At 40.8% G+C, this 17,783-nt stretch overlaps 1 protein-coding gene across 3 annotated transcripts in view; it reads right to left on the bottom strand.

Annotated features, from left to right (window-relative positions):
* TMEFF1 (transmembrane protein with EGF like and two follistatin like domains 1) overlaps positions 1-17,783 on the bottom strand; it is a 104,303-nt gene that overhangs the window by 16,637 nt on the left and 69,883 nt on the right. For all 3 annotated transcript variants that reach the window (XM_058302600.2, XM_071217103.1, XM_058302599.2), the window contains 2 exons: positions 14,420-14,568; positions 10,721-10,786 (listed from right to left, as the gene is read on the bottom strand). In XM_058302600.2, coding sequence (XP_058158583.1) covers positions 10,721-10,786; positions 14,420-14,568 — 215 coding nt within the window. The remainder of the gene's footprint in view (positions 1-10,720; positions 10,787-14,419; positions 14,569-17,783) is intronic.

Consider the following 17,783-nt stretch of genomic DNA (forward strand, 5'->3'; position numbering starts at 1 on the left):
TGTTTGTTTAATGAATGGATTCTGATTTTCATTTACTGGTATGTCATACTATATACCTGTTTAGTTTACAACCTGAAATCCACTACTGGAAGAGGGGAAAAAATAGATTCCATTTTTGTCATTTTGCATTGATAAAATTAATTATCTAGGGAAGTGGATGTGGCTCAAGCAATTGGGCTCCCATCTACCATATAGGAGGTACAGGGTTTGATGCCCAGGTGAAGGCACGTTGGCCCATGCAATGAGCTGGTCCACGCAGAGTGCTACCCCGTACAGGAGTGCCAGCCAATGCGCAGAGCTAACACAGCAAGATGACACAACAAAAAGAGACACAGAGGAGAGATAATAAAAGATGTAGCAGAACAGGGAGCTGAGGAGAAAGAAAGAAAAGAAGAAAGTGAGAGGAGAGAGAGAGAAAGGAAAAGATTTTTAAAAATTAATTATCCAAATAAAGGTTTCCACCTTGAATTTCCCCAACTGAACTGAACTGCTTTTATTGGTCTTACTCTATCTTTCTCAACTAAGGTTGAAACTTGACTAACACATCTTTTATTCATTAATACTTGTGATCGAAGGAGACTTTCCTAAAGCAATTAACCTTGAAGAAAAGTAGTTTAACAGAAGCCAAATTAACTAAATCAAATGTACTTTCCTTGCTAAGGTTGAGCAAAAAATGCTATTCTATGCCCCCATCAGGCCAGTGAGGACAGCAATTATTTTCCAAAGCCATCAACACATGGCAACACCTCAGAAAGTGACACTTTTATAGTGTGATACACCAGGCAAGTATATAACGATGGGAGTGTAGAGATTGAGGTTATGTACCAACTTAAAATAATGAAGACTTAAACGTGTATAACATGTATAGAGTCCAGGATGATGTACTAACCTAAAATAAGAAAGTCTTATAGATAGCAGAAAATTTCAAGAATAATGCAGAGCTGAAAACTACCAAAGAATTCAGCTATATGCAATCAGTGAGAAGTTAACTAAATTAAGAAGCACAGGGTTTCAAGAAATTAATGGACCAAAGTATAGCACCAAAAAACATTTAACAAATTAATTAATGAAAGAATGTGGTATCAAATTCAAGACAACATGAAGCTGTATAAATCGTAGACATGTCTAATAAGGCTTTGAGTGCCCAGATTCAGCATTCTGCCCAATTCCAACATTATTCATTCCATTATACTCACATATTACTTCCATGCATAGACGTATGCTCAGCTAAGTTACAGAAGATATAAAGGAAAAGCACACCTGGTCCCTTTCCTCAAGAATATTCTAATCAATTTCAAAAATTTACACATACACATGAAAAAGCTGAACACAAAGGAGCAGGGTCCCACATGGCAGCTTATAATCCAATGCCAAAAAAAAGATTTTACAAATACTAGGTGCTAAGGGAGCTCAAGTTCAAAGGAGAAGTAACTGTAGCCTAAATTACTTAGGACAGGATTCATAGATAGAGCTCCTACCAAGTTAAATCTCAAAGAACTGGTAGATCTTGACAGGCGGATGGTGAGAGTTAAAGGAAGGTATATTGCATATGACTTTCTCAAGAACAAGTTGCAGATCAAGTTAGCAAGAGTTGTGCATTCAGACTAGAGAAGGGTATAAGTCAAAGTTGGAGAAGTACGTTGAAAACACACTATAGAAAAACTGGAATCCCAGATAAGAAATGTTTCCTTAATCATAGGAACAAAGAAGATACTACAGGGCTTCTAACTGCAGAGCAACACAGTGAAAGCTGTGTTTTACAGAAAATTAACAGGAGTGGTTGCCAGTGCACTTTAAACAGGTGAACTTAATGATACGTAATTTATATCTCAATAAAGCTGTTAAAAAATTAATTGGGTACCAGTGTATAAAATAAAGAGATTGGAGGTGAGGGTGGACAGTAGAGTGTAGGGAGGACAGGAAGCCAGATTGCCAATTAGGAGGTTATTACATAATCCAAGCTTGTGGCAAGGAAAAGCTAAGCTGGAGTTTAGCAAAATCGAATAGGAAGAAACATAGAGACACAAAAATTAATTAATTAATTAATTAAGCATAGCTTGAGGGATGCGCTGCAAAGTGAATGAACTCAGAAGCTTGGATCAAGAAGGCTCCTTGGATTCCATTTGGTCCAATGAAGGAATAGCTTCAGTTATACCCCAAGAGCTTGTTTCAGCTTGAGCACTTTCAGAGATAAAGAACCCATCCTAATGTACTTCACTCCATTATTTGTCAGATGTTCCTTATGTTGAATGAAATCTCTAATTTGGGGCAGATTTCCTCGTGCCTGTGCCTCCCCCCAGCCCCCAATGCCCACCATTCACCCCTGATTAAGGCCATACTTCCCCAAATTCCATCCTTATTTGAACAAATTTACATTACAACTACTATATTTCAAAGCGGACCCAGCACTAACCTCACTACATTTAAGTTTGGTAGAAGAGGACTGTCCTCTTCATTGAAGATGCTCTAAATAAAGGATTATATAAAAATGATTTGGGAAACGGACTTTGGCCCAGTGGTTAGGGCGTCCGTCTACCATATGGGAGGTCTGCGGTTCAAGCCCCGGGCCTCCTTGACCCGTGTGGAGCTGGCCATGCGCAGTGCTGATGCGCGCAAGGAGTGCCGTGCCACGCAAGGGTGTCCCCCGCGTGGGGGAGCCCCACGCGCAAGGAGTGCGCCCGTGAGGAAAGCCGCCCAGCGTGAAAAGAAAGAGCAGCCTGCCCAGGAATGGCGCCGCCCACACTTCCCGTGCCGCTGACGACAACAGAAGCGGGTGCCGCTGACGACAACAGAAGCGGACAAAGAAACAAGACGCAGCAAACAGACACCAAGAACAGACAACCAGGGGAGGGGGGGAAATTAAATAAAAAAATAAATAAATCTTTAAAAAAAAAAAAAAGATTAAATTTGAGCCAAAGGATGGGGGGTTTAGTAGAGAAAATACAGTAAGCTGACCTCAAACTTAGACCTTCAGTCATTCAAAAGGTACTTATTAAGGCACCTATTATATTCCAGGCACCATGGGAGTTGATGGAGTTGAGGTGATAGCAGGACAAATAATAATTAGGCAGAAAGGGCCGCTAGACAACTGAATAAATGAGACTACTGCTTGGGAGAAAGACCAAGGCTAAAGAATAAATCTGAAGGTTTACCCAGGTGACAGCTGAGAGTAGATTAATGTTCTGAAGAAAATTCAGAAAAACAGCAAGGGACCCGACCTTCCGGAATAGCGGTGATACAATAGAAGAGAGCTTAGCGTCAAAAAGTCTGCATTCTAGTTGTGCTCTGCCATTCTATGTAAGTCACAAACTCTCGCTACTTCCTCATCTGTAAAAGGTGGATAACATGGTGGTTAGGAGGTTATTACACCAATATGTGAAAGCACCTGGCAGATAGCAGGCCACTTGATAAATGACTGCTGAATGGATGAATATTCTACTGATGTTGCTCATAAGCCATAATATTAAACAGTAAGATGGTGAGATCTCTGAGCACAGCCAGGATACGTGCAATGGTACTAGAAAAAAAATAGTAACCCCAACCACCATAACCACATCTACAAAGAACTTAGTGATATATCGTTTACTATTCAGAGTAACCCTAGGCAGATGATACCATCCATCCATTTTATGGATGTGATAACTGAAGTGCAGGGAAATCAGGCCACCCAGCTTTTAAGTGCAGACCAAGTCGGAATCTCGAATGCAAGCTCTTGCCCTTCCCCAAACCACCCTGGAAGTATGCATAGGCAGAGAACAAAAGTACAATGTCCAGGCATCTGCTGTCTCGGACAACTTCAGAAATGACAGAGAAAAAGTCTTTAAGGAGTTGAAGAAAGCATGGTGTCAGAACCACGGCAGAGAAGTAGCCTCCGCACAGCAGGAACTGGGCACAGAATGGTTCTGTCTAAACAAGGCCCTCTGGCAAGTGGTGACAGGCCCCGAGAGCGGCAGCCAGTCTCCAAACAATGCTCGTGTGTGCGCAAAATAAAAAGCACACTTGGCCACCCAGCAAGTGGCTCCTTCCACCCCTGGAAGCGTTCAGAAACAAATGCACCCCCAGCAGTAAGCAGGGGTGTTTTCAAACACAAAGGAGAGTGTGTTCTCAGTGATGATGCTGTAAGAAAACCCCAGGTGACAGCCTGTCTGCAAGGGCTGGCTCCTCAGTGTATAGTCTCCCCTACATCCCCCAAAAAACCACAGGGTGTTGTATCAGCAACTAGAACATGTGTCTGGGAGGTTAAATCGCTGAGGCCACAACTCCATCAACTACTCTAGGGCACATCATTTCTGCAAATCCTCCAGTTAAAAAATTCAAGACACCTCCTTCTTGCTTCCCCCACACCACCCCCACCAAACCCTCAACACCAACCTAGCTGCACATCGTTCCCTAACCCCAATCTCCTCTAGCTCCACTCTTGAGGATTATTTATCCAGGAAGAACTCCCCACCCTCCCTCTGGCTCTTCTCACCCTCTCACTTCTAAATCCCACTGATCCTCAGAGCAACCCTAATGCTTCCACTCTGCCCAGTGAAACAGCCTTTCTAACGGGGAAAAATTCATCCACTTCCTCGACTGTTCCCCTGGAAAATACCCCTTCCAACTGCCCCACAGAACCAGATTGCAGGACTTCCAGAGCACCCTTTCCCTGACCTCCCCGGAGTGCTCACCACTGTTACTTCCAGATTCCACACGCATCTCCCAACAGCCTCCCTTTCCAAGGCCATGCAGTCCAGCTACACGGCTTCCACACCTCCCGGACTTCCTACCACTTCTGCTATACACACTCTCCCACTTCCTTCCAGGATTTTTAGCACCTAGCTTGGTCTTATCCAAAGCAGAACATTTTGATGAGGGAAATTTGCCAAGACCATTTTAAAACAGGCACCGCTACAGAGCTGTATTATATAAACAGAAGTTACTAAGTGTACTGATCTGAAGAGTGCTCTCCAAAATTCATGTCCAGGCGTAACCTCAGACTGTGACTTTATCTGGAAACAGGGCTTTGCAGACAGTTAGCTAAATTAAGATGTGGTCATGATGGGCCCTAATTCACATGGCTGGTGTCCTTGTAAGGAGGGGAGAATTGGACACAGATACAGGGAGAAGGCCATGCGGAGATGGGGCAAAGGCGGGAGCGATGCAGCTACAAGCTAAGGATCCCCAAGGACTGCTGGCAATCACCAGAAGCTGGAGGGGGCAAGGAAGAAGCTGACAGTTTCAGAGGGGACATGAGCTTGCTAATACCTTAATTCTGGCCTTCTCGCCTCCAGAACTGTTAAGACCACAGATGCCTTTTATTTCCAGCTGCCTGGTTTGTGGTGCTTTGGTACAGCGGCCCTTGCTGCACCTCTGACCATTTCCAGCCAGCAAGAGAGAGGCCAATGAGGCTCAGGAATGAAGTCAAAGAAGGGCTGAGGGTCAGAATGAAACGAAGCTCAGGAATGAGGCAAGCGGGAAACGGACTTTGGCCCAGTGGTTTGGGCGTCCGTCTACCATATGGGAAGCCCGCGGTTCAAACCCCGGGCCTCCTTGACCCGTGTGGAGCTGGCCATGTGCAGCGCTGATGCGCGCAAGGAGTGCCGTGCCACGCAAGGGTGTCCCCCGCGTGGGGGAGCCCCACACGCAAGGGGTGCGCCCATGAGGAAAGCCGCCCAGCGTGAAAAGAAAGAGCAGCCTGCCCAGGAATGGCGCCGCCCACACTTCCCGTGCCGCTGACGACAACAGAAGCGGACAAAGAAACAAGACACAACAAATAGACACCAAGAACAGACAACCAGGGGAGGGGGGGGAAATTAAATAAATAAATAAATCTTTAAAAAAAAAAAAAGGAATGAGGCAAGGACGTCTTCCAGGTAATGAAAAGGTGTAATGGTTAGATTTTAGGCTGCATGAAAACAGTTTTGGATCAAGATGGCCACATGAAAATGTCACACGCCATGAAGGAACCTTCTGGGAAGATGTAAGTGTTCTAGATCGTGATAAAATTTGGTTTACATGCGGGTATATCCATTTGTCAAAACAGATAGCTAAGAGTTGTACATTTCATTTCAGTGTCTGTAAATCACACCTCAAAATAACGTTAAGTGAAAGAAACCAGACACAAAGTACTACATATTGTATGATTCCATTTATATAAAATGTAAATATAAATCAATTTATAAAGATGAATTAGATTAGTGGTTATGTAGGGCCGGGCAAGGACTGCTAAGGGGTGTGGAGTTTTTCTTTTTGGAGTAATGAAATTGTTCTAAAATTTTTTTGTGGTGATGAATGCACAACACTGTGATTATACTGAAAGCCATAGATTATACACTTTGGATGGATTGTACGGTATGTGTGCGGATTAGTTCCACCACCTCGGCAAAGGCATGGTTAAATGATTTATTAAAGCTCATCTGTTCTTGCTTCAGAGCAAAAATCACTCTGTCCTTGCTATCTCTGCACAAGCTATCTCTTTTCACTTCAAGTCTGAAAATGACTTCTTGCATCTCTGCCACTAGATAGGATGTGAGCCTAGGGACAAGGTTTCTTGTTCTGAGACAAAACATCCTTGAGAAATTTAACTTTAACCACAGCCTTGGCCGAATCCAAAAATACATGATCTATAAGCAAGAGAAATAAACCAGACAGGGCCCTCCCTGCATATGAGTTTTGGTGTATGAGTCTTTCGCTCCCGTGGCAGGTATGTGACTAGATCGCAATAAAACTGCTAAATAAATAAATGTGCAACAATAGCCAGAAATAGCAGCTATGTAATGCAGGGGAAATAGAGAGATCAAGGGGTAAAGAATTTTCTTGTTTGTTTTTTGTTAACTATTATTGAAACAATGAAAATGCTCTAATAATGACTGAAGTGATGAATGCACAACTACGTCATCATACCAAATACCACTGATGGTACACTTTGGATGGATTGTATGCTTTAATAATAGGTATCAATAAAATTGATTGGTTTTTAAAAAACTCATAGCTAAGAGTTGTACATTGCAGTGTATATAAATTATACCTCAAAAAAACCTGTTAAATAATAATAATTAAGTGGATAGAGATATAGAGACAAAAGAGACAAAATGTCGATAACTGTTGAAGTTGAGTGTTGATACAAAAATCCTGTTCATATTACATGTTTGAAATTTCCCATCATACTTTTTAAAATGGCATGCATGCATCTCCCACACACCTCATGCCTAGCCTTCATCTTTTGTGACTTCAATGTCTACAGCAGAGCTTCTAAGCCTTCAGTTTCATTATTTACCACAGGTTCTAACAGTCCAAGGAGGACCTCTAAACCAGCCACCGTTTCTGGACACTTGAATGCTCCATTTCACCAGCACTCATCACTAAGAGCTTCCTTACTGGGCACTCTCTTCCAATCTCTCCAGCTTCTTGCTTTTCACTACTTTGTAGCCTCCATCCCTAAATCCCTGCCTACCTGCCCAGGTTTGGCAGTGGATCGTTGGCACAGATATTGTCTAAGGGCCTCCTATAATTGCTTGTGAAAACAAAAACTAAATGCAAATCATAAAAACAGAAAAATAGAAGTGCTCTTGTTAAATCTCTATTTTCTCACTATAAAAACACTCCTTAACTCTTTCACAATTTAGGTTCAAAACCCTAAAGAAACTAAACTCCTTCATCTAAGAATGCCAGTGAGTCCCCTATCTTCAAATTCAAGGGCACAATTTGGTCCCTGTTCTCTACCCCCTTTCTGCAGCATTTTAATCTACCAGCCATCTAGTGACAGTCCCTTACAGTGTCTGGGCCTCTACACACCCTCGATTCTCTTCCTGTCATTCCTTCTTCTCCTTCATCTCAAGTTGGGCCTTCTCTCCCTTACGAAGAGCAGTGGCATCTAACAGAACTTTCTGCAACTCCGGAAATATTCTCTCTTATAGTATAGTACCCACTGACAATAGGTGGCTATTGGCTACTTGAAATATGGCTTGTATAATTGAGACCTTGAATTTTTTATTTCATTTAATTTTACTAAGTTTAAATAGCCACATGTGGCTAATACTGGACAGCACAGCTCTACAATCACTTCCATCCATTCTCATGGCTTCACTTCTACTGACCAGAGGTAAAGATGTAAACAGAGTTATCACCTCTATACCCAAGGACTGATTTGCACATTTATGCTGAACAAAATCACCTGGATGAATTTCATGCACATCTCAAACTCCAAAATAAAACTAGTCACCTCTACCATCAACTTCTCCCTTACTTTATCTCAAACACCTTTCCCCTTCAGACATCCTCATTTCTATAAATAGAATCCATCATCCAAGGCACATGGGCCTGAAATCTTATTTGCTTTAACTCCCTAGGTCCCACATCTAAGCACATGCCTGTTTCTTTGGACTCTCCCTAACTGGTCTCCCGGTCTCCTGTCTAATGGACACAATAGGCACAGTGTTCCTGCTGGTATCACTCACTCCCATGGTTAACTTTGCAACCTTCTCCTTTTCAAAAAGATTATGCTAATGATTCCCCACTGCCTACAAATAAAGGCTAAATTCCCTAGGACAGCCTTCAAGGCACTACGCAATTGACCCCAAGTGATCATTCGTTCTGTCCTTGCTTCCCACTTGTGCTCTTCAGGCCCCCTGTACGCCAGCCAGATGGATCCTTATTCTACAGTGCATGTCACTGCAGTGTTTGCCTGCATACCTTTGCTCATGCTCTCCCATTCTCCTTCAATGCTTTCTGACCCCTATTCAAACCCCGAGTTTCAGCTCAAGCTCTACCTCTTTCAAGAAGTTCCCCAGACCCTCGCTGTCCCCCACCACTGTACTTTTTAACTGCACTACATTTATGCCATTAATCAATTTCTACTTTAAAATAATTATATGCATTTCATATAGCAACAAGCTCTTTAAAGATGGTCATGGCATATTAGAGATCTTCTTATCCACCAATAATGTCTACATAAATAACCAGTACACAGGAGGCACATAGAAAATTACATCTACCGATTGTATAATTTCCTTTATGTGAGTTATAGATCAATTCTTATGGGTAAAGGAATTTTAACATCAAAAGTGACATGGGAGTGAGCTGGTGCAGCTCATTGGTTGAGTGCAGCTTCCCACATATAAGATCCCAATTCACTCCCTAATACCTCCTAAAAACAAACAAGCAAACAAACAAAAAGAAGCCAACTCAGGTGAAGATCAGTGGTTGAGCACCAGCTTCCTTCATATGAGGACCCAGTTTCAATCCCGGGCCCTGGTAACTTTAGAAATAAAAAAAATTTTTTTTAAAAAGTGACCTGGCACTAAATTATCCATGTGCTTTTATCAAATTCAGGTAAGTATTCTGGTCATAGACAATTTCTAAAATTATCTCAAGAATGAGCTTCTAACTACTGAAAAATGGCCTGCCTGTTTATATACTACTAATATAGAGAATAAAACTGGGGCTGATCTATTACATCTCCTATGGGAATATTATGAGAATACAGGAGAGTTCCTATTTTCAAGGATACAGCACCTTGTATAAACATAAGAAACTGATACTTCAGGGGCTCAGGGTTTATAGCTGATTCAGGTTTGACATGCTCTAAGTAAGAGAAGTAACCAATTATTAACTGTAATAAGAGCTAACATTTACTGAGCACATTTACTGAGTATATCAGGCACTGTTGTAGACACCTGACATGTATTCTCATCTCATCTTTATAGAACTCTGAGATAGGTACTGTTATTCCCATTTTATATAATTAGGCATAAAAGGTACACCACACATCTTAAAAAAAATGTCTATTAGTATAACAATTAAATAGGCTAAAGACGTTTTTATGGAAAAACAACTACAAGAAGACTGGGCCTACAAGTCCAAAGTCTAGAGCTGCTTCAGTTAACTAGATGAATTTCATTGGGTCTGGATGTTCCCATTTGTCTTAACCTTTCAGAGGTAAGAATCCAAAAATTAATGCATATGAAAGCAAGTGTGAAAGAGCACTGGTCTTGAGCTCAAGGGACCTGGAATCTAGGCTCAGCTCTGACTATCAATACAAGGGACTTTGTGCAAATGAATTATATAGCTTTTTTGGGCCACAGCCATCATTTCAACAGACATGGATTACCTACTTATGTGTCAGACACTATTAGGTGTTAAGGATGAAAAGCGAATGTGACCAATACGGTCCTGTCCTCCCAGAGCTCCCAGCTAGAGGACAAGAGAGATGAGTAAAACAATTACAACACACTGGGTTCAGGGCTATACTGAAGAATATGTAAGAGGGAGACCTAATCTCAGTGGAAGGATCAAGGACTATTTCCCGATAGGAAATGATGTCTAAGTTGAAACTAGAAGAATGAAAAGGAGTTAGGCTAAGAAGGGAAGAGTTCCAGGAGTAGGAGGTAAGCAGGTTTAAAGACCTGGGCACAGAAGACACGTTAAGAGTGCATTTTGGAGATGTAAAGGGTGGATTTTGGACACATAAAGGGAACTTAGAAAGCATGGATGAGAGATTTTTCTATATAATTTCTTATAACTGCTTGTGAATTCTACAATTATCTCAGTAAAAATTTTAACTAAAAAAACCATATCTGAGACGTTGCAGTTAATGTTACTACTAATAATCAACTGTATAATGTATATTGCTACAGAAAACAGAGTTGGAAGGGTTGTTATAATAGAAATACAGCTACAAAGGGCAGTAGGAACCATGTTTCAAGAGCTGGCCAAAACTTAGAAAACCATGATTCAGTACCTTTCACATCTGGTCGATATTGCAGTCCATCATCTTTCTTTCCCAACAAACTATTGTCATCTGTGTCTGTAAGAAAAAAGTTTTCAAATTAAGACACATATCACACTGAATACACACCTTTAAGTCCCAATTATTCCATATGTGCCATACCCTCTGCAAATCTGCCCATTTACCCTGATCACATTTTCCACCATTCCTGGTTAGATGTCTCAGCCATCAAAACATCCCAGGTACAGAGACACTGCATGATTTACAGTCTAGTTTCACTCAGGGCTCAGCTCACATGTCGCCTGCTTAAAATATATTCCCTAAAGTAAGCAAATACATACCTTGGGGAGAAAGGGCTTACCTGTTCTCCAAAGGGCAAAGGCTTCAGAGTTTACCTTCTTCTCTCATTGGTTCCCAGAAAATACACCAGATTAAGATAAATGTGGACTATCAGCTGGCTATCAGACATTTACTATAAAAATAACCCAACTGGTGAATTGCATCTGGACTGTGAGGCTGTAAATGAACTCTAACTACCTGCTGGGAAGCATAAGCCTCAGCTTCCAATACCTGGTCTGTATGTGTCTTGGACCTAATGGCATCCTAACCTAGAGTTCACCCACATAGGTGTGATCTCATTTCTTTGCAACTCAGCTATTCCTTAGGGATGTAGAGATGGAAAACGTTCCCTAGGCTCTGTAAGAACTTCCCTGAGGAGCTGGCTGCTGCTAATGGGGGGACTTGCTGTTTTACCTGATCTGTGTCCTTCTGCACGGCTTAATGAGCCTGGGGACAGGGTGTGGCATGTGGGATCCTGTGAGTGTGATTGCCAAGCCAAATTCAAAACCACTGCTGCTTGACATACAAACTGGGCACTGCATCCCCCCACCCTAGTGACTCATTTTATCCCCTTGCCCTGTTTCAAAGCACTTGGAGACTCCCTACTAGCACATACTTGACTTACTGTTTATCTCACCCTTCAAAACACAACTCTTTTAGGGCAGAAACTTTGTCTTGTTTGTCACTATCGCCCTATCACCGAGATTTCCCTGGCACAAAAGAAGCATTCAAAGCCTATTTGTTGAATGAATGGGCACTACTATTCAGCCCTCAGCCTATCCTTCCTAAAGGTTTGCCAGGTAGCTGAAGCAGCAGCCTATATTACCTTGTTCTGTTTGAAATTTTATTTGTGGGTTCTTGGGAGTATGAGAGGGTGCTGGACCTACTTTAGACAAGTTGGGCTAATATGATATCCTTAAGGGCTTACTATTTGGAAGGATTTCTCCTTACCGTCCATGAGCTTGACCAACATGCAATTAACAGGAGAAAACTAAAACCTAAAATCCTGGCTAATTTCTGGTGCACCTTGGCAGTCCTAATTGTTAGAAGTTAAAAAAAAAAATTCATACAATTAACCCTTTTTAAGTTTTAAAGCCCTTCCCTGTTCTGGGACAATTTTATGATGCTTAATGGGATTTGAATATGAAGAATGGAATCTACCCAACTAACTGTACTAATGAATCAAGAATAATAAGGTTTGGGAAGCAGACTTGGCCCAGTGGTTAGGGCGTCCGTCTACCACATGGGAGGTCCGCGGTTCAAACCCCAGGCCTCCTTGACCCATGTGGAGCTGGCCCATGCACTGTGCTGATGTGCGCAAGGAGTGCCGTGCCACACAAGGGAGTCCCCCACGTAGGGGAGCTCCATGCGCAAGGAGTGCACCCCATTAGGAGAGCTGCCCAGCGCAAAAGAAAGTGCAGCCTGCCTAAGAATGTCACCAGCCACACAGAGAGCTGACACAGGATGATGCAACAAAAAGAAACACAGACTCCTGTGCCGCTGACAACAACAGAAGCAGACAAAGAAGACGACACAGCAAACAGATACAGAGAACAGACAACTGGGGCCGGGCGGGGTGTGGGGATAAATAAATAAATCTTAAAAAAAAAAAAAAAAAAAAGAATAATAAGGTTGAGAAGAGGATGTGGCTCAGGTGATTGGGCTCCTGCCTACCATACGGGTGGTCCGTGGTTCAGTTCCCAGAGCCCCCTAAAGAAGACAGCAAGCTGGCACGATGGGCAGGCACAGCAAGCTGACACAACAAGATGATGCAACAAGAGACACAAGAAGAAAAACATAGTAAGACACACAACAAAGCAGGGAGCAAGGTTCCTGGTGCATCCTAAAGGGGACAAGCAGGATGGCAAACTGGCATGATGGACAGGCATGGCAAGCTTATGCAACAAGAGACACATGAGAAAAAACATAATAGGTACAACAAAGCAGGGAATGGAGGTGGCTTAAGCGATTAGACACCTCCCTTCCGCATTAGAGGTCCTGGGTTTGGTTCCCGGTGCCTCCTAAAAAAACAAAGACAGAAAGACATAGCAAGTACAATGAGGGGGTGAGGAGAGATAAATAAATAAAATAAACCTTTTTTTAAAAAAAGGAATAATAGGGTCATTTTCTTCTTTCTTCTCCTGCTCAGATCAGTGACTAAATTTTTTCCACTTGTCCCCAGTGAAAGCCTCACACATGATAATTCTATTATTTTCCTCACTACAAACTGACTTTGAAAGCCTCCTCTATTTTCCTATGTGCGTTTGTTTTCAAAGGAAAATCTGGGAGGCAAAAGGAAAGGTATAGTTAGGAATGGATAGAAGTATTATAAAGGGAACCAAGATAAAATTTAAGGATCAACCACTCCAAAGGGGTCTAAATCTGCATGAATTTCAACTAAGAAACTTCTCAAGCTTGGCTAAATACTCTGCATTTGAGATTCCATGAAGTACAATACGTTTCAGTTCCTCAGGGAAGATATTCTTTCTCTAAGCAATTCTTTCCTCATAGGGCTAGTTCTAAATGCCACCCCATGGAAGGAAAACACACCATACTTCTTCAAGATCAATGCTAAATGGATTATTTACCAGATTATAACTTTGTTCCCCCTTACATCAAATAAAAAACATATCCCTTAATAAGCTCAAAAATGGGAGGGGTGGGAAGGAGTCAGACCTAATAAGCAGGAAGGACACACAATCCTAGCCGTGAGTGTGTGCCTGGCCCACATTATCCCAGCTCATGTGCATATTACTGAGCGAAAGGGGTTGAAAAGCTGGAAAACTAACCTCATTCCTATATGGCATCATGGTTTCTAAGCTAGGACAAAAAGTAAGAAGGGCAGACAGAATTTTAAACCAAAGGTGATCATTTTTCTTAACATTCTGTACCTTCACACCTAAAATCTTTATGTAACAGGACACAATATAGATACACAAATATTACAAAGAGAATGTGAAAACAAAGTAAATTATTATGCTTTAGAAAAAAATGGACAAAATATGGGGCACTTATGGAAAGTTTTACTGTAATTGCAATATGGTGACTAATCCTCAAATGGCTATAATCATTAAATTCTAGACTACTTTAAAGAACGATGTATCTTCAACCCTAGGCTAGGATCAGCTTAGTACCCAAATAAACAATCAAGAAGCATGGTTTCATATCTTGAGAAGATGAAAATTAAATGGAAAAAAAAAAAAAACAAACCTCAATTATTAATAGCAAAAATCTGTAATACTTAGTAAGAGAAGAAAACAAGGCTTCAAGGATTTCTCATTTTCCAAAGTGGGAACACTACCAAAATGTACAAATAAGACTACAGACATATAATCTTAAGTCAGGTCTTTAGATAAGCAGAGTGAATTTTACCTGTACAATGGCCAAGATGCCTTATATCAATCTGTTCTTGCTTTATACAAGATGCTTCTCGCACAAAACAGGGGTTGTTATAGGAACTCCCATCAGAAGCACACACGGGATTAAAACTGTATCCACTGCAATCTATATTACACACACACCTGTTGAAAAAACAAAAATCCACTCTTTACAACACAATTTCACAATGCTGAAACAGCAAGAGAGAGACCAATTCTGTTTTCTTCCGTTTCTGTAACAAAAGTTAATATATTAAGTCACTGATGAAAGTTTAAGCAAACTGGATTCACAGCTAAAAATTTGTTTCAAATGAGAATTTAAAGGTAAATTGATAAAGATACCAATGCTTTCTCTAAACATAAGTTATCCAGATAAAATTTCACGTCAACAACATTAATCAAGAAGGCAACATGGCATAATACAAAGGATACAGAATTATGAGTCAAAGGTCATGAATCCAAATCCTAGCCATACTAATTACCAGATTTGTATCCAAATACTTTTTCTAAGTTTTATTTTGCTGTTCTGTAAAATAGAGGTAATAATACACCTACCTCACCCAGTAATTAGGAAGATTAGAAAGTATTATATATAAAAATATGCAAACCGCAAGCCCTTACAAAGTGGTTCCCAGCTACATAGCTACCTATAAAACTGAGCTCCCACTGAATACTAAGCCCTGCTGTGGAGAGACGACCAAGGCAGATTAAGACATGGCCACTCCTATCAAGAACCAAACATTACAATGGGAATAAAAAATGAAAAGTTCTTTAGTTTCCTGCAACATGGAGGACTAGGTACCTGGATTAATCTTCCTACCAGAAACAACAAAATATACTGCATGAGATATTTAAGCACATACTCTTAAATTCATAAATTGACAGGAAAGCAAGGAACATTCCCACCGCATTTAAATGAAACCAGGCACAGAACAAAGGTTGACTAAAACTTGCTAAAACTGATTTCACCTTAAAGGCATTTGCCAAACTGGTAGATTCAATTATCAACTTTTTTTGGCTTCGCAAACCCCTGAGAGCAGGAGACAAAGAATACTGAATTCGGTGGGGAGTCTGAAGATCCCCAGGAAAACTAGGATCTCAAAAAACTAGAACCCTCAGAGGGTACTCTAAAACTGAAGTGCCATTCTCCAAGGGGACTGTTAATTTATAAACAGAAACAATGGAAAGCAAAAACACCAGCCTGAGCCATAGCATTAAGAGAAGGAAGAAAAAACACATTCCCTGACAATTTATAACCACAAGCTGGTCCTCACATGGAAAACTGCAACCTAAAATACTACATGGTTTTTCTGAAAACCTCAAGTTCAGAAATTAAAGTGGTCAACGACTAGAAGAGTCCCTTAGGCAATGGACGGAAGCAAATATAATGTTCTCTGGAGTAACCCGAAATTATCCGATACCTCCAAGATTTTCCACAAATAGAGTTCTAAGAGAAAAAAATAAGCAGCACTCACACATACACACATACACACAATCATACACACCCACAACAAACAAGGAAATAAATACCATGAGCAAAGAAGCGAACAGACTAAAAAAGAACCAAAGAAAACTTCTATAAATTTATTAGCAAATAAAAAATCCAAAGGACAGATTTAATAGCAGATCATATTAATAACTAAAAGGCAAGTAATAAGCCAGAAGATGGCCTAGAGGAAATCATCCAGACTAGAGCACAGGGTCAAAGAGATGGAACATAGGAAAAACAATTAAGAGATGTGAAGGACAGTTAGAAGATCTAATAAACATCTGATTGGAGTTCCAGATGAAACTTTCATCCAGAGAGGATGAAAAAAAAGACCCACAAACAGGATCACTAAGAAAGAATCCACACACTGAAATATCACAGTGGGATTTTAGAACAAAGAAAAAGAGTATTTTAAAAGCAGTCAGAAAGGAGAGTAAAAATTACCTTCAAAGAAGCAAGAATCGGGGTGGAGGGGAGTGACTTTTCCAAAAGTGACACCAAGCAACAGTGAAATAATAGCCTCAAGCGCTAAAATAAAATAGAATTCTATATCAAGAGAAGTATCTTTTGTGAATGAGGGTGAAATAAAGGTAATTTGGAAGAAATAAAAACTTAATGGGAAGCAGATGTGGCTCAAGCAAGTGGACTCCCATCTGCCATGTAGGGGGTCCAGGGTTCGAAGCCCAGGGCCTCCTAGTGAGGGCAGGCTGGTCAGTGTGGCCCATGCAGAGTGCGGCCCCATGCAAGAGTGCTGGCCCACGCAGACAGCTAATGCAGCAGGATGGAGAAAAACAAAAAGAGACAGAGAGAGGAGATAATGGGAGACACAGCAGATCAGGGAGCTGAGGTGGCGCAAGAGAGTAGTCACCTCTCTCCTAAGCTAGAGGGTCCCAGGATCAGTTCCTGGAGCCACCTAGTGGGTGCGGGCAGACACAGAGGAGCAAGCAGAAGATGGACACAGAGAACAGATGATAGGGGGCGGGGAGATAAATAGGTGGATCTGTGGGGGGAAAAAAAAGAGTTTGTCACCTGCTGGCTCTTGGTAAAGGAAATTCTAAAGGATTTACCCCTCAGGCAGTAGAAAGATGATCCTGTATGGAAGGACGGGGTGCAAACACAAAATGAAGAACAAATGTGTAAATATGTGGGTAACAAAAGCAAAACACTAAGACAACAAGAACAAAACTATATGGTTATTTTTCTTAAAAAAAAAAAAAGGGAAATTAAGATACATGATAATGATAGCATACAATTTGGGAGAGATTGAAATCAACATGTTTGAAGGAGAAAAGAGATATTGATGAACTTTTAGTATGGTATGTTAAGATTTCTAAGGTGACCAATAGAAAGAGTATCCGTAACTCTGAAACTATGACAGGAAAGAAAAAAACAATCCAAAAGAGGGAAAGAATGGAGAAAAAGGAACAAAGGAAAGGAAAGGCAAGAGTACAAAATAAGAGGGGAAAAAAATTAAAATGTATATTTATAATACATGTAAATGGACTAAATTTTCACTTAAAAAAAAACAAGATAGGCTAGATAAAAATACAAAATCCAGCTAGATACTGCTTATAAGACACATACCTAATATGTAATATAAGACACACACAAAACCTGAAAATGGATGGTGAAAGAGACATCATTTCTGGCATGAAAGAAACATAGACTAGCTAGATCTAATATCAGACATAAGGACTTCAAGGCAAAAAGGTTTCTTAGAAATAATTAGACTTCATAACAACAAAACATTATATTCATGAAGAAGATATAACATTCTAAATATTTTAAGATAGGTCCAAAATCTATAAAGCAAAAACTGATAAAACCACAACAAGAGCCAAATCCATCATGGTAGGTTTTAATATGCCTC

This window comes from Dasypus novemcinctus, chromosome 8 (assembly GCF_030445035.2).
Source record: "Dasypus novemcinctus isolate mDasNov1 chromosome 8, mDasNov1.1.hap2, whole genome shotgun sequence".
Lineage (NCBI taxonomy): Eukaryota > Metazoa > Chordata > Mammalia > Cingulata > Dasypodidae > Dasypus > Dasypus novemcinctus.